General features: G+C 38.8%; 2 protein-coding genes across 6 annotated transcripts in view; one reads left to right on the top strand and one right to left on the bottom strand.

Annotated features, from left to right (window-relative positions):
- Txndc16 (thioredoxin domain containing 16) overlaps nucleotides 1–15,046 on the bottom strand; it is a 77,017-nt gene extending 61,971 nt beyond the window's left edge. For 2 of the 5 annotated variants that reach the window (XM_070033270.1, XM_070033308.1), the window contains exons 1-4: nucleotides 13,913–14,002; nucleotides 6,716–6,806; nucleotides 4,465–4,765; nucleotides 1,466–1,548 (exon numbers count right to left, since the gene is read on the bottom strand). In XM_070033270.1, coding sequence (XP_069889371.1) covers nucleotides 1,466–1,548; nucleotides 4,465–4,624 — 243 coding nt within the window. In that variant the 5' untranslated portion in view covers nucleotides 4,625–4,765; nucleotides 6,716–6,806; nucleotides 13,913–14,002. Of the gene's footprint in view, nucleotides 1–1,465; nucleotides 1,549–4,464; nucleotides 4,766–6,715; nucleotides 6,807–13,912; nucleotides 14,003–14,035; nucleotides 14,107–14,968 lie in introns of those variants that run through there. The other 3 variants (XM_070033289.1, XM_070033279.1, XM_070033299.1) reach the window with 3 other exon arrangements.
- Gpr137c (G protein-coupled receptor 137C) overlaps nucleotides 14,789–25,679 on the top strand; it is a 58,670-nt gene continuing 47,779 nt past the window's right edge. The window contains exon 1 of the mRNA XM_070033329.1: nucleotides 14,789–15,217. Within this exon, the coding sequence (XP_069889430.1) occupies nucleotides 14,789–15,217 (429 nt within the window). The remainder of the gene's footprint in view (nucleotides 15,218–25,679) is intronic.

Raw genomic sequence — 25,679 nt, 5'->3', positions numbered from 1 at the left:
ATAAAGAAGACAAATGAACTAGAAAGAATAGGTAATGCAGAAGTCAGGTAGATATTAATTAAAAAGAAATTAATGTTATTGGATTATTTCACTCATTTTTCTGAGTTTCAGATTATAAATTTAAAGGAAAACTACTCCATGGCAAACTTGAACATTTTAAGAAAAAAAAGATAGACTATGAAATTAAGTTGTTTTTATTTTGTTCTAAAAAAACAAATGTTAGTCATTACAACAATTATAAAGCTTGGCACCAGCAGTTCATTCTTGCAATCCTAGCGACTTGGGAAGCTGAGATCTAAGGATCACAGTTCAAAGCTAGCGTAGGCAGGATAGTCCATGAGACTTTTATCTGCAATAAACCACCAAAAAGCCAGAATAGAGGTGTGGCTCAAGTGGTAAAATGCTAGCATTGAGCAAAAAAGCTAAGGGGCCCACAAATCAATTATAACAACTTATAACTTACAACAACATAACAACCACAATGAAAAATTTATAAAGACTTAGAAAAATGAAAAAACAAAAATTCTTCAATTATATTATTTTTTTTGGGGGGTGGGGGGGAGGGAGTGTCCGGTCGTGGGGCCTGAACTCTGGGCCTGGGCGCTGTCTCTCAGCTCTTCAGCTCAAGGCTAGCACTCTACCACTTGAGCTACAACGCCACTTCCGGCTTTTTTTCTTTTTGCTTATGTGGTGCTGAGGAATCAAACCCAGGGCCTCATGCATACAAGGCAAGCGCTCTACCACTGAGCCACCTTCCCACCCCCTCAATTATATTATTTTGTTGCCTCAGTTGGTACTAATGAAAATTTAACAAGTAGTTTAATTGTTGCTACTATGAAATATTTGTCAGACAAAACAAAACAGAATTAAAAACTAAGTACAGTTTTGAAAAATGATATACCTAATAGACTAGTTTATGAAATGAAGGTCAATTATAAAAAAATTAGTTTCCTTTACTCTGTAAGCACTGTATTATAAAAAATTATTTTAAAAAATTCTGAAACTAACTTTCTATGCTTTTTTTTATTCTTATGTTTAAAAAAAAAAAAAGACAAAAAGGAGGGTGGTATAGAACTAATGCCAACCCAGGCAAAAAGTTAATCAGACCATACCTAAACATGGAAATCAGGTATGGTATCATGCACTTTTGTCCCAGGTAAACAGGAAGCAGAAGTAGGAGTATTATGAGCCAAGGATGGCCATGGGCAAAAGTATGAGAAACTATCTGTGAATAACTAAAGCCCAAAAGGCTGCTGATATGACTTCAGTAGTAAAATGTCTGTTTAGCAAGCACAGAGACCCTAGTTCACACTCAAGTACTCCCTACCATTTACCCTCCCCCCAAAAAAGAGGAAGAAATATTCTTCCTGTCAGGAAAAAGATATGAAAGTATTTTTAGCTACTTATTCTTGTAGTTATGTTTGTTAAGTTTGTTAATATTTTAGCAACATAAATTTCTTTTTACCTTTGCAACTGAAATCCCATAGTCCTGGAGAGGGCTAACAGCCTCATTCAGTTGTTCAAGAAATATTGAGGTACTCGGAGAATCTAAAACAAAAAATGTTTCATGAACACTTATGAATTGCTCCTTTAAAAAAGATGAATTTTAAATATTAAAGTCAAAACCTACAAAAAATAAATTTGTCTAGCCTTCAACAGTGAATATACATATATACATATACAATTACATTTATTTTTAAAATTTTTTATTTTTTGTAAAAATGCTGTACAGAGGGGTTACTGTTACATGAGTAAGGTAATGAGTACATTTCTTGTCAAACATTGTTACCCATTGTTAGCCTCCCTGCCCCCCATCCCCACCAGATGTGATAAAGTTCATTTCCAACATAGTGTCTTGTGAGTATTTTTTGTTGCAATGGGTCATCCTTTGTCCTTCTGTCAGCATTTTCTTATTTCCTTTCCCTTCCCCAAATCAGATAAGTGTATAAACAAGTTGGAGGGTACCAGAATCAAAGACAGAGACAAACAAATGGAAAAAGAAAAATGAAATAAAATAAGCAAGAATTAGATATAGTATATTGGCAACAACAAGGTCAACAACCAAAAAAGAACAGACCTGCTGTTTCCATGACTTGGAGTTCATTTCAATTAGCATCATTTTGTATGGTCATATGTACATAGCTATGAGCTATTATGATTCTCTGCCAGGACTATCCTAGAAATACACTATTACAAATGAGGGAAACCATAGAGCATATGTTTCTTTGGATCTGGATTATTTCATTTAATATGATTTTTTCCACGTCTTTCCATTTCCTTACAAAAGGGGTGATGTCATTCTTTCTAATAGAAGTATGTATATACCACATTTTCTTGATCCATTCATCTACTGAGGGGCATCTGGGTTGGTTCCATATCTTAGCTGTAGTAAATAATGCTGCAATGATAATGCTGCAATGAACATAGTTGTGCTGGTAGCTTTAGTGTGGCCTAGCTTGTGATCATTTGGATAAATGCCCAGGAGTGGGACTGCTAGATCATTGGGGAGTTTTATGTTTAATCTTTTGAGGAACCTCCATACAGCCTTCCATAGTGCTTGAACCATCTTACATTCCCACCGACAGTGTAGTAGCATTCCCTTTTGGCCACATCCCCGTCAGCATCTGTTATTATTTGTTTTCTTGATAATGGCTATTCTAACTAGGGTGAGGTGAAATCTCAATGTGGTTTTGATTTGCATTTCTTTTATGGCCAGCAATGTTGAGCATTTCTTCATGTGTCTATTGGCCATTCTTATTTCCTCTCCAGAGAAGTCTCTTTTGAATTTTTCAGCCCACTTATTAATGGAGTGGTTGTTTCTTTGGAGATTTGTTATGGGGGGGGGGGTAATTTTTGAGCTCTAGGTTTATTTTTAATATGAGACTTTTGTCTGTTGTATAGCTAGTGAAGATCTTCTGTGGGCTTTCTATTTTTCTTGCTAGCTATGTCCCAGTTACATATTTTGATACCCTTATTTCCATATTGCCTTATTATTATTTCTAGTATTTTTATCATTTATATAACTTTATAAATGACCTTAAAATTTTTGCAGATGACGTAATTCTAACTACTCAGGAGGTAAAGATCTGAGGATCGCAGTTGAAGCCAGTCTGGGCAAGAAAGTCCATGATACTCTTATTTCCAAATAACCACCAAAAAACCAGAAATGGAGCTATGGCTCAAGTAGTAGAGTGCTAAGCCAGTTGCTGGTGGCTCATGCCTGTAATCCTAGCTACTCAAGAGGCTGAGATCTAAGGATTGTGGTTCAAAGCCAGTCCAGGCAGGAAAGTTGGTGAGACACTTACCTCCAATTAACCACCAGAAAACCCGAAGTGGTGCTGTGGCTCAAGTGGTAGAGTGCTCACCTTGAGCTAAAGAGCTCAGGTATAGTGCCCAAGCCCAGAGTTCAAGCCCCACAACTGATTTTTTAAAAAGTCCATGATACTCTTATTTCCAATTAACTACCAAAAAACCACTAGTGGAGCTATGGCTCAAGTAGTAGAGTGCTAGCCTTGAGTGACAAAGTTCAGGGGCAGTCCTCAAGACCTAAGTTCAAGCCCCAGGATTAACACACACACACACACACACACACACACACACACACACACACACACACACACACACACACACACTCCTATTTAACAACTATATGATAAAAATGTCCAAATCTTTATTTTTTTCACATTTAAGAGGAAAGCAATATAAACATGGACTTACTTAATTTACTACTTCTAATAAGAGAATAGTACTTTTAAACCATGAAGCCTTAAAGGAGTTCATTACAATTATTTGTTATGTTCAATAGCTATGTTAGCTAATCCAGTATAATGAATGATACAGCTAAAACAGAGTATTACTGATTTATTTTGTATTTTTAAACTTTCTAAAATATTGACATGCTTAAAGCATGAAAAGTATACTTTCAGAAATATCAGGTAAGGGGCTAGGAAGGTGGCTCAATGGTAGAGTGCTTGCTTTGCAAGCATGAGGCCCTGGGTTCAATTCTTCAGCACCACATAAACAGAAAAAGCAAGAAGTAGCACTGTTACTCAAGTGGTAGAGAGCTAGCCTTGAGCTAAAGAGCTCAGAGATAGCGTCCAAACCCAGAGTTCAAGTCCCATGACTCACAAAAAAAAAAAAGAAATGATCAGATGAAATTGACATGTTATTAGCAATAACCAATTCTTAACTAGTATTTACTATGAACTAAGCATATGAGTATCTTATTTAGCCCTCACAATAAATTTAGCAAATACTTTTTCCTTATAATAGATGATGGAAGAAACACAGGGAGAAGCTAAGTAATGTGAAACTAAGGTCCCACATAGGTCCCACTATGCAGGCAGGCATAGTGTAACAAAAATTTTATCATACATACCATTACTCCTGACAGCAACGCCCCACTGAGCACACTAAACAGTAACATAAATACCACAAGAGTAATTTTAGAATCTTAAAACTTACCAGTTTGACAAAAATAAGCTAAAGAGGCTTTTCCTGGTTGCAATGTACTGAAATAATTCTGAGAACTCACTTCTGGCAGAGAATCTTCAGTTGACTTATAAAAAATGCACATTATGACAAAAGAGATGTCAAGTCTAAAAACACTGAAGCCAGAAGACATCACGTGCTGCAGCAGTATATGAGCAGGAGCTGTTGCCTCTTCTGTTCACTGCTGTCTTCTATTGCCTCTGACAACACCTGGCACAGGGTAGGTTTTCAGCAGTTTTGTTAAATGGAATTTGTTAAATGAACGAAGTTAAATCTACAAAAAAAAAAGTTATTATTCATACTGTTTAACTTTGCTAGAAGTTTCCTATTTCCTCATAGTAAAAATCTGAGAGTAAAAAAAAAATGATATGTAATGACATTGGTTTATTATTGGATAATACTACTGGTGTTTCAGGGGTTATTTTTGTTGTCCTAGGACTGAATTTAAAGCCTGTACTTAGTCAAGCACTTTCACTTGAACCTTGTCCTCAGCCCATTTTGCTTTCTTCAGTTTGTTTTTCATAGAGGTTGGCCAAAGACTCTGATGCTTCTGGCTCTGCCTTTGAAGTAGTTGAGATTTCCGACTTGTGTGCCATCATGTCCAGCTAATGCTATTGATTTCATTTTCTGCAGTGCTGGGGATTGAAAACAGGATTCCATGTATGATAGACAAATGTTCTATCACTAAACTACCTTCCAGAACCATCTTATTTGTTTTTTATAATTGTGAAAGAAATAAACTTCTGGAAAATATATAACTAGGTATCTTAAATTTCAAAGGTATTTATAGAAGTATATTAAGCTGCTATTTTATTTTCTCTTTCTTTTATTTTGTTTTGTTTTGTTTTGGTCAGTAGAGGGGCTTGAACTCAGGGCTTGGGCACTGTCCCTGAGTTTTTTGGCTGAAGATTAGCACTCTACCACTTTGAGCCACAGCTCAAAGTTTTCTGATGGATAATTGGAGATAGGAGTCTCACAGACTTTCCTGCCTAAGCTGGCTTTGAACCATGATCCTCAGATCTCAGCCTCTTAAGAATTATAGGCATAAGCCACTAGCACCCAGCAAAGCTGTTATTTTCTTAATTTCAGTATTAATTCTCAAATGCCAACTGATCTTTTAACTGAGAATTTTATCTTCCAGTTGTTTGCCATAAATACTAAAATAGGTACTTAAAATCATCGAGATGTCTCCCATATTCACTTTCTTTTTACTTTAAATTTCCTACATGAGCCGGGCGCTGGTGGCTCACGCCTGTAATCCTAGCTACTCAGGAGGCTGAGATCTGAGGATCACGGTTCAAAGCCAGCCCGGGCAAGAAAGACCGTGAGACTCCTATCTCCAATAAACCACCAGAAAACCGGAAGTGGCGCTGTAGCTCAAGTGGTAGGGCGCTCACCTTGAGCTGAAGAGCTGAGGGACAACGCCCAGGCCCAGAGTTCAAGCCCCACGACCGACAAAAAAAAAAAAAAAAAAAAAAAAAAAAATTCCTACATGATATCTATTAGGACTATGCAAAATTTCTTTCTAAATATATTTCTTATTCTTTTTTATTTTTTATTGTTATTATAAAGGTGATGTACAGAGGGGTTAGAGTCCTGCCCCTGCTTCTCCCCAAAAGTTGTATAGTTCATTTTATTTTTCGTTCTTAATTTACATTTCAGGTAAGGGGTTAGTGATTCATGCCTGTAATGTCATCTACTCTAGAGACAGCAATTGGGAGGAACAGGTTCAAAGCCGGCCTAAGGAGAAAACAAGACTCCCAGATCTCAACCAATAGCTAATCCTTGTATTATATACCTGTCATTCAAGCTAAGTATAAAAGCATTAATAGGAGGATGGAGGCCCAGGCTTGTCCAGGCACAAAAATGAGAGCCTATTCCCAAAATAACTACTCCAGGAAGAATAAATAGGAGGATAATGGTCCAATAACAAGTGAGACTCACATCACAAAGACAACCAAAGCAAAAAGGGCTGGAGGCATGGCCAAACCTTAGTAAGAAAGAAAGAAATAATAAAACAAAGCAAAAAAGATTGGCAGTGTGACACAAATGGTAGAGTGCCTACCTATGAAGTGCAAAGCTCTGAATATAACCCTCGCACTGAAAAAAGACATATTTCTTTATACTACTTCAACATTTAAATCTTTCTCAATTTATATTTTAATCTAGGTTTATTTAATTCAGGTTTGGTCTAGACATATCCCTTCTTCCCTAGTGTACTTACTTCCATTTCCTCTGAAATTGTCTTCTCTTTTGCTATTTTCAGTGTTTGTCCTGAACAACTTCAGATGTTTTCTACGGATGACCTATATTGTCTAAGTATAAAAGAAGATATTTTAGGAAAATTAGCATAGTAAAAAAACATACTTGTAGAATATTACAATGTACTCACAGGTATCAGTGTAAATTTTAAGTGTTCTAACTTTTCACATAGGACTCATATGTTTCAAACACAAGATTACTGTTTCAAAACAGGCAAAAACAAATCCTGTGAATATTATTTCATTTACTCAAAAATAAAAGTAGACTTTTTCCTGTAAAAAAATGAAATGATAAAAGAATAAAAATTTATAGAGAAATCACAAGACATTGGATACCTATTCTGGTCATTTGGTAAGATCATTAAGCACATAATATACTTCTTTTTTTTTTATTGTGAAAATAGCATACAGAGGGGTTACAATTACATGGGCAAGATAGTGAGTACATTTCTTATCAAGCATTGTTGCCTCTTCCTTTGTTTCCCCATACCATCCCTTCCCCTCTCCAATAATATACATCTCTAGTGAGCAGGTTTTCCTACAAAAATAAGCTAACTTTTCATTCATTATTTCCTAACAAATCCATTCATGAGTTAATTTATACCAGTGAACAAATCTGCCATCAATTTCTTTTTTTCTTTTCTTTTTTTTTTTTTTTTTTTTGGTCCAGTCGTGGGGCCTGAACTCTGGGCCTGGGAACTGTCCCTCAACTGTTCAGCTCAAGGCTAGCACTCTACCACTTGAGCCACAGCACCACTTCTGGCTTTTTTTTCTTTTTGCTTATGTGGTGCTGAGGAATCAAACCCATGGCCTCACACATGCAAGGCAAGCACTCTACCACTGAGCCACCTTCCCAGCCCCAGCCATCAATTTCTTATTTCAAGTCAAGTGTTCAAAAACACAAAGTGAAATGGAAAATGAGAACTGTGAGAGGCATGTAAAAATGTAATTTTAATGATATATTAAGAAATATCCTTGACATTAAAATTGATTATACACTATGGTCATTTTAAACCAGCCTACTTTAAAGCCACTTTAAATTAATGGAGATGTTTAAAACAGTCATTCCACTATTTTCTTTATATTCTAGAGGAAAATGAACACATTCCTGAGACTAAGAGACTAACTATATAATATTCATTATTAAATAAAAGAATTATAATCTAATTAAAGCATAAAACATTAGGTAAAAAGACAACTGAAAGATTCAAGCATAAAAATCATTTTCCCTTGCCTTGAGGTTTACAATTCAGTTAGTCTAACAATAAAGTGTACATTAGGTTAACATTATCCTTTTTCCCTAAAATGTCTAAAATGCATTTTATAACATAAAAGATCTAACCATACAGTCAGTGTCTGAGTACTTTCCCACAGCTTCTATCTCATTAAAAAATAAGATTATATGTGTGAAAGTAAGAGGTATGTCACTTTCAGGCAATATTTTTGTTTTGTTTTACATAACAGGCTCACACCTGTAATCCTAGCTACTCAGGAGGCTGAGATCTGAGGATCACAGTTCAAAGCCAGCCTAGGCAGAAAAGTCTCTGAGTCTCATCTCCAATAAACCACTAAAAAACCAGAAGCGGCACTATGGCTCACAGGGTAGAGCACTCGCCTTGAGCTGAAGAGCTGAGGGACAGCACCCAAGCCCCAGAGTTCAAGCCCCATGACCTACCAAAAAAAATTGTTATACAAAAAACAATTTTGTTGTACAAAACCTACAATAATCCCCAAACCCAGATTCCTGTATGGTCAAAGAAGCACACTGATCAAACTGCTCTGTCACAGAACAAAAAGAAAGTAAAGACACCGTATTTTCCAAAGCCAATTTAAGCTTTGTCCAAGCATAACAAAAATGGCAGGCCCTCTATGGCAGGCCCTCTCAAAAGGCAAAACCAAAGAGCATGGAGAAATATGTCCCCGGGCATGTGTAGAGTAAGAACTATTTATTACTGAGCTAGAATGAAACGATTGTTGTGAACCAAAGTTTTTGAAGAAGCCGTATCTCACTAAAAATCCTGCAGACTAGTTGGTCTTGGCTGAGTAGAACATGATTATTGTGAGATAGAAAAATTTTAAGTCAACAGTCAAAATTATTGAGCTACCTTTAGCCCCTTTTATATCCACTCACAGTTACCTCTGCATTCAATCTACCTCACTCTTAACTTTTTGAATGTACCACAAAGCTGAACACACCTAGCTTCCATCAACCCTAAAGCTAAAGAATGTGTTAAAGACAACATCTAAATACTAGATTCCCTTGCCTTGTGGTAGCTTATCTACCTGATGACTCCTTCTACATTTTGTAAACACAGTGATTTGTGCCTATCTTTTCTGTGTCCGTAAAAGTTCATGTAATATTTTCCATGGTAAAATATGTCATTTAGGGTAACTTGAATCTCTGTTCCCAGGCCATGGTCACTCAGATTTGGCTCAGAATAAACTTTTTTTTTTAATTTCCTTAAAGCAGAGTTAGTATTTCTACATTAATATATAGAAACTGGGTATAAGTTTAGAAGCTTCCACAGCAATTTAATGGTAATTCTGTGACTATTAAATCCAATAACAATTTTAAGTTGTTCTTGTAATATGAGTTTTACTTTGTTTTTTCAATAATTCGTTTTTGTTGTGTTTACTAAAAATTCAAACAGAGCAGATATTTTTAAACCTTCCTTAAAAACAGAGGTGTGTAAAAAGATGTCAACTATAGATTTCTACTGTCTACAGTGTGGTATGTGTCTTTCATTCTACTCTTCTCTAAATAGGAATACTTAACCTGTTGCTATATTACCCAAGGTATTCAACAGAATGTGAGAAACAGTTTATATCTAAATGAAAAATAAATGACCACTTCTGTGAATTCCTCAAAGAAGCTGAATTTTGAGCTTGATCCAGTGACTGGATGGGATTTGGGGATTATCTCTAGTATAAAGTCAGGGTGGGACTGCCTCACAAGTATGAAGCCCCAAATTCAAACCCAGTACCATCATCAAAAGAAAAAAAAAAGTCCATGTTGAACAACATGTGGGATATGGATATTTGTTAACATGAAGGCTGGGCTGTCATTTTTCTAATTCTCTATACATGATAAAATTATACTTCCTGATTTCATTGAGCTAATTTGTCCAATAAAATGTGAAGAGTGACATAAAAAAGTTCTGAGGGCTGGGAATGTGACCTAGTGGTAGAGTGCTTGCCTAGCTGGCATGAGGCCCTGGGTTCGATTCCTGTGTACCACATAATTTTTTTTAAGTTCTGAAAGCTTCTAAGATCAGAATACATGAGTTAAGATTTATGACAAGCATTCCTTTTGCTGTGAGATAACACTCAAAATGAGGCCTGTATGCAGTCTAAGTCTCAGAAACAGAATGACAGAACAAAGCTCCCAGCTAACGTATGTGAACATAAGATGTCTTGTTTTGGGAGTTAACACAAAATAGCTTAGTCTAGCACTACTGCTATACTTGTCCTCATAATGCATAAGAGGAGAGTGAGTTGAACATAAAATATATGTCCCAGAGTCAGCTTGGGCAGGAAAGTAGGTGAGACTCTTATCTCCAATTAACCACCAGAAAACCAGAAGTGGTGCTGTGGCTCAAGTGGTAGAGCGCTAACCTTGAGCTGACAGTTGAGGGACAACACCCAGGCCCCAAGTTCAAACCCCACGACTGACAAGAAAAAAAATATGTCCCAGATTTTAAAACAAGAGAATTCAAAGAATTCGTCAAAATTTTACTCAATTACATTGGAAGAAAATTTTAAAAAGAAAAATGACTATTTAAAATACAAATAACTGAAGCCAGGCACCAATGGTTCACACCTGTACAAATCCTAACTACTAAGGAGGCTGAGATCTGAGGATCATGGTTCAAAGTCATCCTGGACAAGAAAGTCCCTCAAACTCATCTCTAATTAATCACACACACACACACATACACAAAGCAGTTGAGCTATAGCTCAAGTGGCAGAACACTAGCTCAGGCCTAGAGACACACACACACACACACACACACACACACACACACACACACACACACACACACACACACACACACACACACACACACACACACACACACACACACACACACACACACACACACACACACACACACACACACACACACACACACACACACACACAAATGCTAAGTTACCATTACTACAATAGGCTCCTGTACCAAAAGGAGGGAAAGTGAGAGGCAAGCTGTTAGGCAAAGCATTCTTTCTAATACCACCATATAGGCCTTCCAACTTTCAGTTTAGACAAGGGACCTTTATTCTTCAGTATAATGCTTCTGAAGCACCAATCAGAGTATGGATACAAGATGTTACTTTTACCTCAGCCCTAATCTCTAAACAAGTATACATCCAAAAGTTATTTAAAAGATGGAAAGAATGGCTTGTAACTAAGAGAGTAACAAAATACTAAAAGAATGGGTCAGTGAGAACATAGTACAAAAAGGGATACATGCAGATAAAATGTATATGACAACAAAAGTATCCTCCACTCAGCATGCAGAATATTAAGAAAGCCTCTACGTGGAATAAATGAGGAAATTATAAGAGAAAACCGCCATTTTCCTGTTATTGAGGACAGGAGGTAAAGATTTGTTGTTACCTGCTCCTTGAGGGAAGGAAGAGGGGGGAATGCAGGGATGAATAGTTGGTAGTCATCCTTAGCTAGACAAATCCCATTTTGGAATTGAGTCCTATATACATATAATTCTCATGCTTTAAAATGTATAAAAGACAACTGTACTAGAGTAATTGGTCTTTTCAGTACAATAATGTCCAACCTTTATGCACGTGGATATATTAAATTGTAGAATATCTGGTAGTAAGCTTTCTCTAAAGAACATTAGTGTTTTCTCCTTTACAGACCTGAAATTTCCTTATGATTAACAATAAAATTAATGCCTCTGCATGTCGAGAAAAGAGGAAGTTAGCAACTATGACTATTAAATAAATTATATCATTCACTTGGTAAAAAAAAAAAAAACATTTTATTTTGCAACAACTGGGCATTTCATGCTTACAAAGTTCCTGTAAGAACATTCTGTCCAAAATTAGCTTATTTACAGTTCATGCTGTTGCTGGAGAAAATAACCTGTTCACTGAACCAGCCTCAAATGAAATACTGATTAGATCTCAGCAGTTTACTATTTAAGATCCAAAGGAGACCAGAAAAGGAGTAAACATCTCATCTCTCCAGTGTCCTTCAAAGCCAAGTGGGAAGAAAATATTCTATCTGCAGCCCCTACACTCATCCCAACAAAAGGAGGGAGAAAGGAAGAGACTATCCAGATATGCAGTATCAAATGGGGACAAGGGGAAACAGCCTCATAAACAAAGACATATTTTGTGCATATTTTGTTTACCATAATTTTGAGCAGAAAATACAGGAGAAAAAGAAAGATCCTGTTGTTTTGTTAATTGACTACTCATGATTATAGTCATAGGCCTAATTAATTCCAATTTGTCCCTCTATGACTTTCCTCTTTATTCTTTCTGAATCTCTCTCTCTGTTGTAGTCACCTTGGATGCTGGAATTGACAGGGCTGATGGATAAACCATGTATGTAACAAGAGAAAATACACCTAAGCAACAGCAGTAAGAAATCTTCTAGAACCCACTGTAAAACCCAACCTGAGATAATGGTTTGTCAGACCACTGCCTGATTCCCAGCATTATCAGCTATGTGAATTTCATCCTCTTTCTTTCTCTTGCTTTCCTAAGATCTCAAAGTTTCCATAAACCCCCTGAATATGGACTTGGGATCACTGAGATCCTATATCTGTTCTCTCCAATGCAGTCAAGTTTGATTATCTCTCCTTTCTCTTTATCATTTCAATTGTTGTATTGGACTGGGTACCCAAGTCTAGCTGAGATTTTTCTGAAGCCAGAGCTTTTTCCCTAAAACTCAAGACAGCACTTATGACCTGAAATTTGCTTCCCGTTGATTATGAAAGATGCACAAATAGGCCATGCCAGAAAACAAGTTGTGCCCTTAATTTTGACAAATGACTAAAATCACATAACTGATCTTATGCTTACGTGCTTAAAGCCATGACTATAATTAATTACCTCATTGCTGTCATGAGCATTCTGTCCTCTATTCGAAAGGAACAGTATACTGCCCTAACCACACTCTCTTAAGAGTCCATGAAGTGATTACTTTAAATTCCAGTAAGTATGATCTTCAAGTGTTAGGTTGGAATAGACTGTTCACCTCTCACAGTAAGTTATACTACTGGCCACTGTTCTTCAAGCTATTCAACAGAATGCTTCTTCTGCAAATATGTATGAAACAGTGCCAGGATATACATATATGAAGTTGACAGGAGCCTAGAAAGAACCCAAGCCACACCCACATAAAGTATCTGGTGAACTCTTGGTCCAGAATTTGAACCAATAAATAGAATATGCAGCTAGGAAAAAACAAACAAAAACCCCAGCATTCTTCTTGGACAAAGCATAAAATAAGGGATAATGAATTACTAAAGTCTGCTTTTTTGGTTGTTCCTGTAAATGTAGCAGCTGTCTTTCACAAGGATCCTTACTTTGTGATGTGCTGTTCATCCTCCACAGCACGTGATTTACTCATGAATTTGCACCAGTGTGTTTTTTTTATTAAATATAAAAGTCCACAATTATGTTGCAGCCTTCATCTATATTGAGAGATCTGTTTCTTCCTCACTTACAGTAGTAACATAGCATTTCTATTTCGTATCTCTCTTAGTCCCAGGTTGGAATAGTGACATCATCTCCTATGCCGGACTCGATACACACACACACACACACACACACACACACACACACACACACACACACACACACACACACATTACATGTATACTCTCAACACATTGTGGAATTAAGTACAGACTCTCTCCCCCTCGTCGTCGATCCCCCAAGCCATCAAAGACAATTCTTTCCCTGGGCTTATGCTCAGAGCATCTTTCCAAACTGTTAGTTGCAAAGAATCACCTTCCTCTTCACACAGGGAAAGAAGAAGAAGAAAAGAAGAAGAACCCTGACCCTTAGAAGGGTGCAGGTACCCCCAAAAAACGAGTCTAGCGCTCGAGGGCACAACCAGTGCCCGGGGAGAAGCCCGGGTCCGCATTCCTGCAGACAGAAGGACCCACGCCGCCACCTACCTGCTTGCGTGCGAGACCCAGGCCGTGCCCGCGGCCCACAGTTCCCGCCACCCCAGACCCTGGAGGAGGCGGAAGGCGGGGCCGCGGCCGGCTCTCCCAGCAGCTGGCAACCGCTACGCCTACCTGTGAGAGCGCAGCATCCCCGCCCTCCTCGCGGGCCCTCCTCCTGGCAACCACCCCCACAGACGACTCGGTCTCCGGGGCAAAAAACAACCCCGGGGACTCCTCCCTCTCCTCGTGCTCCTTACGTAAGGGATGCTCCAACCAATGGGAAGCGCCGGAGGCGGAGCGAGAGCAGCCCCAAGTGACAGACGACCACCGAGTCCTCCCGCCGGCGGGCGCGGACAGCGCAGTTGCTGGGCCAATCAGCGGCGTAGGTGGGGTGTGCAGCGGGGGGAGAAAGCGGGGTAAAGGGGATGCCCAATTAGGGCTCAAGGTCTCTGAGTGACGGGCCCTTCGGCCCGTGGCCTTCCGAGTACGGCGCTCGGGGGGCGTGTCCACCTGAGCCAATCAGTGCCAGCCCACGGTGCGGAGCGAGCGCCTCAAATGCTCGGGTTTCTCAGCTGATTGTCTCCAGCCGAGAGTTGTTTTTCGCCGCTCGCGAGCGGAGCCTCAGCAGGAGAGCCGAGCCCCCTGAGGGGGTGGGGGGGGGGGGACTGAGGAGAGGAGGCGGGGTCGCGAGTAGGGGGCTGGAGGCGGGGGGGGTGTGGAACCGCGGGCTGCTCTGCTCGGGGCTCCGGGTCCTGTCACGGCGCGCTCCGGGGTTGGAGGCTGGGGTGGGTGGGGGGTCAGGGGACGACAATCCGCCCCCTCGACGGCGGCCCGCAGTCCGGCCCCTTCCTTCCCGGGCTCCCTCCCCAGTGCCCCAGCTCCCACATGAGGGTGTCCGTGCCGGGTCCGGCGGCCGCCCGCGCAGCCTCGACGCCCGGCGGCGGGGGTGGCGGAGGCGGGGGCGCCGTCGCTGCCGCCTCGGGCGCCGCGGTGCCGGGTTCGGTGCAGCTGGCGCTGAGCGTCCTGCACGCCCTGCTCTACGCCGCGCTCTTCGCCTTTGCCTACCTGCAGCTGTGGCGGCTGCTCCTGTACCGCGAGCGACGGCTGAGTTACCAGAGCCTCTGCCTCTTCCTCTGCCTCCTGTGGGCAGCGCTCAGGACCACCCTCTTCTCCGCCGCCTTCTCGCTCAGCGGCTCGCTGCCCCTGCTCCGGCCGCCTGCTCACCTGCACTTCTTCCCGCACTGGCTGCTCTACTGCTTCCCCTCCTGCCTCCAGTTCTCCACGCTCTGTCTCCTCAATCTCTACCTGGCGGAGGTAAGGCGGGAGGACCGGCGTGCGGGGGGACCTGGGGAGAGGGAGGGAGGGAGGGAGGGAGGCAGGGAGAGCCCGATCCACTCCCGCCCGAGACGCCCGGGCCCAGGGAGAGGCGGGCGGGCAGAGTCGGACAGACTCGCCACCAGCCTGGGGAAACTGAGTCACTCCCGAGACGCACCCGTGGGTTCGCTCTAAACTTAAGCAGCTGAGGGACCCGATGATGGAAAGGTGGGAGTGAGAGAGTCGGTGTGCCCCGTCCACTTAGCAGCGCCGGGACAAGCCTTTGTCCCGTGTGTTTTGATCCTCTGAGGTGAGGCTTCGGTGGTCACGATCAAGTGGCATCGCTAGAAGTAGCCTTCCCCGGTAGCTTGGCCACAGCCGGACTGTGTGGAGGGAGGTTGGATGCTGAGGTAGCAGCAGCTCTGCTGGAAGCTGGACCGCTGCCAGCCATTACGTCACCAGGCAGAGCTGTTCCTCCGCTATTGTTGCTGCGTTTCTTTTATTAGAAGCTTCTATTCCCTCTTGCATCTCCTTTCCTGTAGCTCGAGAAGCCTCACACAAATTCCCTTCCATCGTTCCCCAGCAGAGTTAATGATCGATAACCAATAGTACAGGTCACCAGGAGGACCTCCGTCAAGCCCTTAAATGTTTGTCCCAATTGCTTCCCGCTTTGGGTGATTTGTCCTACCCTCTTATATATATATATATATATATATATATATATATATATATATATATATATATATATATATATATATATATATATATATCAAAGTCCTTAAAAAAAAAACTAAGAGAATACAGTAGCCTGCCCCGTGTCTATTGCATAAACAAAACCATCAAACTATTTTTGCAATAACTCGCTTACTAGCTGCAATCCAATCACACCGCCTTTCTCTTTTATGGGGAATTGCCCATTGGGTTGCATTGTTCTGCAGCGCTTAGGTATTTGACCCATTTCAAACAGGTTTTGAAGTGTAACGTTGTCAATCGTGTGTCAGCTAGTGGTATGTAAGCCACAGTATTTTGAGAAATGCCCCCCACCTTACCCCAAAAGTCTCCCTTTTCCTCAAAAGAAAAGCTTGAGGAGAGAAGGAAACAAAGTGACATCATATGCTTAATACTGACTAATATAGAACAATATTGGTCTCTGCAGCTAATCCTCTCAAAGCCTTTTGGAGGTGATGAAAATTAACATAGTTCCAAGTAAAAGCAAAAAAAATCACTTGCGACAGATAAGTGTTTATATTTTTTGTATAAACAAGCCCCTTTTCCCCTTAAAAATAGGAAAACAAATGCATCATTTAAAATGAGTCGTAACTTCAGCTAGTTAGCACACTAAAAACAAACTGAGCTTTCATTCTTTTTTGGCCTGTATCCTTCCGAAATCCAAGCATTATGGTGACAAAAATCCATTAAGTGAGAATCAGAAATAAATATATAAATAAATAATGAGTACCAAGTAATCATGCCATAGTTATGTCACCTACTTGAGGATGTATTCATCACTTTTTTTCTTTTGAGACAGGATATTGCCTTATAGACTAGTCTAGCCTCAAAATTCACAATCCTCCTGCTTCAGCCTCTCAAGTGTTGGAATTACAGGTATACACCACCGAACCAGAGCATATAACACTTCCTTATAGTTACACTGATAAATTGAGACTCTACCACCATTTCTGATTAGTAACTTCTCATCACTGAAACCTTACTCTAGCTTCACATACAGTTAATTTGCCTGAAGTTGTCTAGCAATTTATTTGCTATGTGCATCAGCTGTTTTGCCTTTCCCTTTTAACTTTATAAAATCATACTAAAAATTTACTGGAAAATGGTTTGCATTTCAGAAAGCACTTAAATATATAATCATAAAATATATAATCTTAAACATAAAGCTAGATAAAAGATCATCTTCATACAAAAATGCATTATCATTAACCCAAATAAGGAATGAGTTCCTGGTATCCCAGAGGGTCCCATGTTTACCCTCTACCACCCAGTACTACACTCAAAAATAAAGTGGTTAAATATTATCACACTAGGAAAAAACACCTATAGTCTTAAAATTCTAAATATGTACTTTTACAACACAAAACACACAAAGTGTCCAATTTGAGTTTTCATGTTTTTTTGTGGATGTATACCAGAACTGGAGCTTGGACTGTAGATCTCTCTCACTTTGCATTTTTGTTCATGTCTGACAGACTAGCTCTCAACCACCACGCCTCCACTTCTGAGTTTTTGCTGATTGAGATCAGAGTCTCATGGTTTTGTCCATTTGGGATGGCTTCAACCCTGGACTCTCAGATTTTAACCTCCTGAGTAGATAGGATTATAGGTGTGAGCCACTAGTGCCTGGCATTTTTCATACCTTTGATTGCTAATATTCCAAACTAGTAAGAAAAAATTTAAAGTCTAGAAGTTTTCCTAGTGAAATGGATCTCTTGATTTTGTGGTATGTTTTTATAGAAAAGCACTAAAACTCTTAATACCCTAGAAAACATAAGAAGGTGGACTAAAGTTTTTTTTTTCTCTTTTGTAGTATCTCCTAAAAAGTGTGTGGGTTGTCTGTTTTTTAATAATCAAGCCAACAATTTAAGGACATCAATACTTAAGGAAACTAAATTTTTAACTTTTTGAAACCCTGCTTAGAGACATCTTAATCCGAAACAGTTTCCAAACTTATTAGAGAAAATGTACAAAAGCTTGTATTTAGGAGTATTTGAATATTTAAATTCAGTTTCTTATATTGATTCCAGGTGACATATATACTTTCCACTCATCATTATGAATTTAAATTGGTCCCAGTGAGTTCCTGAAGTATATTGTAGAGAAGTCTGTTGACAAATATAAGACTGATATTTAATGTTTTAACCAAAAGTTTTGTCTTTACACATGTCATAATAAATACCAATTATATTTTGCTTTTGGCTTAAAGCATTTATTGTACCTACTTCTCATTAATTAAAAGCATCTAACTTTGAGAACTTAGCTGTAAAGAAATATGAATCAGAATACAAGTATGGGAAAGCAGCCATTACTTTAAATACATTTTGGTGGGTCTCCCAAAATTTAAGACTGCCCAAACTAAAACTACTTTTTGTTTTGATGACCATACATTTGAGTAGAACAGAGATAATGAGAAGTAGCCCTTTCTGAAACAAGTTTTTCAACTTATATTTATAGCAGATTGTTGAAAGGGGAAAAAAGTGTACTAATCTAAAAAACATGCATTGAAGATTTTCTGGCAGAGTCAATGAACTTCACCAGACAACTCTTCACACTTTCTATACTATAATGAGAAAACGTGAGTCTTTAAAACAGATTATCTGAGCAGGGTACTAATGGCTTATTCCCGTAATCCTACCTACATAGGAGGCTGAGACCTGAAGGTTTAAGCTTTGCATCCAACCTTTGCAGAGGAAATCCTTCAAACTTCATCTGCTATTACCACCAAAAAGAAAGAGCTAGGCTGGAGGTGTGGCTCAAGTGGTAGAGTACCAGCCATGAGCAGGAAAGCCAAGTAAGATTTGGAGACCCTGAATTCAAACCTAAAAGGAGTAGGGAACATATCTGAAGAAATTTATACTATTTACCTTTTAAGAACTTAAAGTGAAAGTATACTATCTTTGGAGCATTGTGATGCATGCCATAATCAATTCATCTTTGAGGCCATATTGAATTTTTCTTTCAGTTTGTAGCATGAATGCCAATTTCTTGAACAGAATAAAATAGTTATTTGATCACAATTCTAAAACAACTAGGAAAATTAAATTTAAAGTCTTAACTCTTGAGAACTGTTTTTGTGCCTGTCAATAGTTACATACTTCCAAATGTTGATGGCACTTTAACTCTCAACTTACAGGTATGGTGATTTTATTATATATTATTTTATTATTTATTATTTTGTTATTTTCCTACAAAAGTATTTCACTCCATAAATTCAAAATTCCTTGAGAATAAGAATAAGAAGATATAAATATGAATATATACATGATGTATATATCATGTATCTTATGTATACATATGTCATGTATATCATACACATATGTATACAATAAAACATACACATATATCACTGTGTCATATCACAAGTAGAAAACAAATCATTTTAAAATCAGTCATAAATTCAACTAGTTAGCACACTAAAAACAACAGTTACATATGTATTGGTGGTATTGAGGTTGAAAGTCAAGGCTGTCCATTTTCTCAGTTTGTTTGCTCAGCTTATTTATCATATTTTTATTCCATAGATACGAGACCAATGGTAAAAAAAAATCAAAATCCAGAAAGCATTGAGACAAATTATTTAAGTACTGTCTAGAATCTATAATTTGTGCTTGTAACATTCCATGTGTTATAAATGCTAAAATTTTCTTAGCTTATATTGGTTTAAGTAAAGAGTTAATTTTTTACCACTGGTAAAATCTCACTAATAGAACTACCTTAAAATAAGAGTTTTTCATATCCTGGCAAATGACCCATAATCATTAGGGTTTTAGTGATTTAGTCTCAACAAATTCCAAACAGAAAAATCTATGGGGCAAGTCTTGTATCATGAGTCCATTACTATTTTCTGGAAATGGTTTAGTTTGTGAGTGGCTTTTAGCCATAACTGTGATTATAAACGGTTCTTGTCTGACTCTACTAAACAGCATTTTAACCACTAACTTGATCCAATTTTCCCTAAGATTGTGAAGCCAGAGTTTCAGATACATACATACCTATCACAGAAGACTTGATTGTAATCCCTCACATTTGTGTATTTAGTATTTCCAAAGAAAATTCTTCAACATTTATCTTCATAACCCCCACAGAAAATGAAAAGGGGTGTGATTTTCCTACCCATTATATGGCTGTGAGACTATTATAGCTCAGACATAGTTCTAAAGATACATATAGCTGATTAACTTTATGAAGTCTTGTCAAGTAAATCCTCCTATGTCCTATATGTTCCTGTATATCATTACTTGCTTATTCAATGCTTCTCTCTTAACAATTTCACACTTTTTCCATTTTCTCAGTAGACTTCTTCCCCTTTCATTCTCCCCACCCCGGTTGTGGGGCTTGGACTCTGGGCCAGGGTGCTGTCCCTGAGCTCTTCAGCCCAAGGTGAGCGCTCTACTGCTTGAGCCACAGCACCACTTCCAGTTTTCTAGTGGTTTATTGGAGATAAGAGTCTCATGGACTTTCCTACCCAGGCTGGCTTTGAACTGTAATCCTTAGATCTCAGCCTCCTGAGTAGCTACAATTACAGGCGTGAGCCACCAGCACCTGGCCCTTCATTCTTATACTACCCTTACATCTTAATTTAAAGAAGTAGAAGCCAGAAACATCTGGCTGACCCTGGATTCAAAGAATTGCATAACGATGCTGCAAAGACTGTTTAATCCTTTTCACTGCATGATTGATCTTGGTAAGTAGGGAAAGTCCTCAAGACCAGAAAGACCAGAAAATAAAGTGTGTGCAAAATGATAAAATGCCAGGTAGATGTACATCCTGGCAACCAGGTTGGTTGCTAGCTCTTCTACTAGCTCATAACCCAGATTTTAATTTTATGTCTTGGCTGTGGGGATGTTACAATGAGGACTATACCTTGGGTAAAGTCTCATTTAAAAAACTCATGTACACAGCCTAATGTCTGAACCCTTACAAGATATACCTTCAATGGCTCAACTGAAAAAATAAGCAGGTTCTCAAAGCTAGGATTTGTACCTGTGTGTTTTGGCTCTGTGTGAAAGGGGTTCAAAATAGAGTACAAAAGGAGAATGCCTAACAAGCTTATTTGCACACAAGTTTGGGTCAAAAGTTCCCATTCTTTCTATGATTTTAGGAGCCTATAGGGAAAGTCATCCCTCCCCGGTAGTAACTTCAAGCATTCGGAAGGACAAATGCAAATCATGTGGTGAGAAATGAACTTTAAGCCTAGAATCATCAATAGGTAAAATTCTAAATTTAAAAAGTCACTTGGAATCTTGCCTACAAAAATTACAGAGAGCAAAATTATCAACTGAGTACAGTTTAAGCCTCCCTAGTTAAAATATTTGAAATAAGAAATTTTTTGAGCACCAGTTTTACACAAATCGAAAATTCCACATGTGACCTCATGTAATGGGCTGCAGTAAACTGCAGGTACACACCAGAGTTTGGATGAAATTACCTTCATGCTATGTGTATAAGATGTATATGACATTTAAATTAATATCATGTTTACAGTTGAATCTCATCACAAAGATATTATGTATATGCCAATATTTCAAAAACCAGAAAGAAAAGAAATACATCTCGGGGCTGGGAAGGTGGCTCAGTGGTAGAGTGCTTGCCTTGCATGCATGAGGCCCTGGGTTCGATTCCTCAGCACCACATAAGCAAAAAAAAAAAAAAAAGCCGAAAGTGGCGCTTTGGTTCAAGTGGTAGAGTGCTATCCTTGAGCTGAAGAGCTGAGGGACAGCGCCCAGGCCCAGAGTTCAGGCCCCACGACAGGACCAAAAAAAAAAAAGAAAGAAAAGAAAAGAAATACATCTTGACCCAAGCATTTCAATTAAGGGATAGCTCATGTAGAGATTTTTTTTTAATTGTGTGTGATGGTTCTGGGGCTTGAACTCAGGGCCTGGATGCTGTTCCTGAGCTTTTTTGATTAAGATTAGTACTATACCATTCTGAACCACAGCTCTACTTCCAGCTTATTTTTGGTCATTAATTGGAGATAAGACTCTCACAGACTTTCCTGCAAAGGCTGGCTTTGAAAAACAGTCCTCAGATGTCAGCTTCCTGAGTAGTTAGGATTATAGGCATGACCTGTAATTTTACTCTATAAAATCTAGCAATTTTATAGAGTAAAAATGATTATGTGTGAATAGATATCATTGAAATACAAAGCTATTGAAAATCATTTTCAAATGAACAATTAAAATTATGAAGTGAAATAAAACAATAGACTAAACAATTAAAAAGATATTAGTAAAGGACATAAAGTAGAAAAAAGAAATTAGTAAATTAGAATAAAATCTCTGAGTATAGCCCAGAAAAATAATAGACAGAAAAGATGAACAAGTGCTTAAGATAGAGTGAGAATATAATGAACAGGTTTAACATATATCTACTTAAAATTTCAGAAAAAGAGAGAGAATGAGAATTTACCCAAATTTCAAGTGTACTCAGTAAATCAAAGGCAGTATGTATTATTATTTAAAATAAGGTTATTTAATAACTTCATTAAATGTAATAATAATTTTACTAATAAACTTTAACTTATTTTTAATCAAGTTTTAAACCACAAATGACAGATTTTTTTTTTAATTTGGTACTAATCCTGGGGCCAAACTCAGAGTGGGGGTACTATCCCTGAGCTTTTTCACCCACTTAACCATTTAAGGCACAGAGATGAAGGAGCCTTGCATAGTTTGCTATGTGGGCTGGTTTGAAACTGTGATCCTCAGACCTCAGCCTCTTGAGTAGCTAAGATTATTACAAACATGAACCACCAGCACTCAGCTGGCAAAGAATTTTTTAAACCACCAAATAGGTGATACTAACCAAATAATGAAAAGTAGAGCATTGGTATCTAAGATTCTCCCCACACTGAAACAATCAACTATATGGGTGAAATAAAAGCTGATAAAAACTGTTCCTCACAAAAACAAACCCTAAAGGATATGTGTCAGAAAAGTCTAAAATATAGGAAGGAATTGTGAGGGGAAAAAACAATACATATAGAAGTAAATGTAAATAAATGCCTGAACATTTCAAATTTGTAGGAATAGAATTAAGAGGACCAGAATCTTAAAGAAGAGCATTTAAGTCAGGATACTGGAGAAAAGGAGTAGTTAGTTATAAGTTAGTCCTAGTTTTGTTTCAAAAAAATATAAACACATTGATTAAACTTTAGGTTGTACATGCCCTTCCAATGGGGAGAAAAAGGTATACAGCTTTCCAGCTATGGTGGGAATAGAAATAATGGGTGGTAGGATGAGGATAAATTTGTCTGCAGGTGCGGTGGAAAATATCTGTGAATCCCAGCACTAAAGGGACTGAGGGCAGGAGGATCTCAAGTTTGTGTCCAGCATAGGCTTCATATCAACATCCTATCAAAATATATATGTGTGTATATAAACATACACATATATTTGCAGGAAAAATGGTTGGAACTGGAAATCATGTTTAGTAAAAACAAAGCAAGTTCTAAAAACCAATTATTGAATATTCTCACACATTTGTGTACGTAGACCTAAATTATTATAATGATGATGATAATGGTGTATTATCACCATGAATGATAATGAAGGGGACATGAATGTAAAAGGAGGACTGACTAGGAGAGGATAAGTGGGAAAGGGAAAAGGAAAGAAAGAGTGGTGAAGACAACATAATGAAGCCTACCAAAGGCTGTTTGAAAACAGGAGGATGGGAGGGAAGGAATATGAATCTGGTGGAGGAGATGAATTTGGTGCAGTGTTCACAGTGAAATCTCTTACTATAAATATGTATTAATTCTAAAAAGCAAAGAAAAAACACTTTAAAGAAGATCAAAGTAATGTAGTATAGAAGTTTAAGAGAACAAAAGAAGCAGGAAACTCGGAAAAGGGGTGGAACCAAGGGGAGGGGAGTAGACAAGTAAAGAGAGGAAGGGGGGGAACACAGTCATAAAATGCAATGCATATCCTACAAAATTAAGAAATTGAGGGAAGCAGTGGGATTGGGAGGGAAGGGGAGAATGACAAAAGGGGTGACATTGATAAAGGTATGTTCATAAGCTACTTTATGGAATAGCAACTCCTTTGTACAAGTATTTAAAGATAATTTTTAAAATATACTCTTGCCTTGAGAATGTGGCTCAGTGATTAGATCCCCAGCCTAGAAAATACTACATGTGCACACCATATTTTTTTCTTCTTTCCTTCCCTCCCTCCTTCCTTCCTTCTTCCTTTTTCTTCCTTCCTTCTTTCCTCTTCCTTAGAGCTCAAGTTAGCCTCACACTTAATCCTCCTATAATCAATCAGCCTCCCAAGTTCTGGGATCACAGACAGTTATATACCATTCTGATCCGCTATACCTTTCTTTAAACTGTTTTTTTTTTGTTTTTGTTTTTGTTTTTGTTTTTGTTTTTTTTGTCGTGGGGCTTGAACTCTGGGCCTGAGTGCTGTCCCTCAGCTCTTCAGCTCAAGGCTCTTGCTCTACCACTTGAGCTACAGCGCCACTTCTGGTTTTCTGGTGGTTTATTGGAGATAAGAGTTTCAAGGACTTTCCTGCCAGGGGTTGGCTTTGAACCAAGATCCTCAGATCTCAGCCTTCTGAGTAGCTAAGATTACTAGCATGAGCCACCAGTGCCCCGCTTAGACTGTTCTTTATAATCCAACTTCTTCAGAGGTGACTGTGAGCACCATAGTTTTCTCACTTCCTTAGCCATTTTAAACTGCCTTTTCCCCATCATCCTACAAAACAAATCTTACCTATGCCCCATAGTGACTTCATGTCAACAAGTTCATTAAACATTTTTCAGTCCTCACCTGTTAGTCTTTTATTTTTATTTATTTTTGGTCAGCCGTGGGGCTTGAGCTCTGGGCCTGAGGACTGTCCCTGAGATCTTCAGCAAAAAGCGAGTGCTCTACCATTTGAGCCACAGTGCCACTTCCAGTTTTCTGGTAGTTAATTGGAGATAAGAGTCTCACAGACTTTCCTGCCCAGGCTGGCTTTGAACCGCAGTCCTCCAATCTCAGCCTCCTGAGTAGTAGCTAGGATTATAGGCATGAGCCACTGGCACCTGGCTCACCTATTAGTCTCTTATTGAACAAATCACTATTATCTTTCTCCTTAACATTTTTTAGTATATAGCACACTCCTGTTTTTTTTTTTACACTTCAAATTTTTCTCTTCATCTGCCCATTTCTTGATGCCAGAAATTGATTTTTTTTTTAATCCCAGTACCAGAATCTGAACTCAGAATTATGAGCTTGTTTGACTTGCTTGGTCAACTGCTGCTCTACTACTTGACCCACGCTTTCATTCTGGCTTTTTGCTGGTTATTTTGGAGGTGGAGCCTCTAGAACTTTTCTGCCCTGACTTGCTTTGAACTGAGATCCCCTAGATCAGGTCCCCCAGATCTCAGTCCCCTGAGTAGCACCAGATCTTCCCAAGTGATTATATCTACATTCATGGTGTAAGCCACTTAAAGATAAACACATATCTCTGACCCCAACCCAGACTGCAACTCTAAGCTCTGGATTTTACATTTATCTTCTGCAAGATTCTTGAAGCCCTCAGATTCAACATGTGCCAAACTGAGCTCATGACCCTTCTCCTCTTTTCTATCTCTACTAAAACATGCTTCTCTCTCACACAACCACCACCACTTCTCTTTGCTACAATTGGAACTTGAACCCACAGCTTAGCACTCTTGCTTAGCTTTTTCCCTTAGCTGGTATTCTGCCACTTGAGCCCTACCTCCACTTCTGACTTTTATTTT

The sequence above is a fragment of the Dipodomys merriami genome, unplaced genomic scaffold (assembly GCF_024711535.1).
Source record: "Dipodomys merriami isolate MVZ:Mamm:240054 unplaced genomic scaffold, mDipMer1.0.p SCAF_1, whole genome shotgun sequence".
NCBI lineage: Eukaryota > Metazoa > Chordata > Mammalia > Rodentia > Heteromyidae > Dipodomys > Dipodomys merriami.
This window is presented reverse-complemented; position numbering and strand designations above follow the sequence as displayed.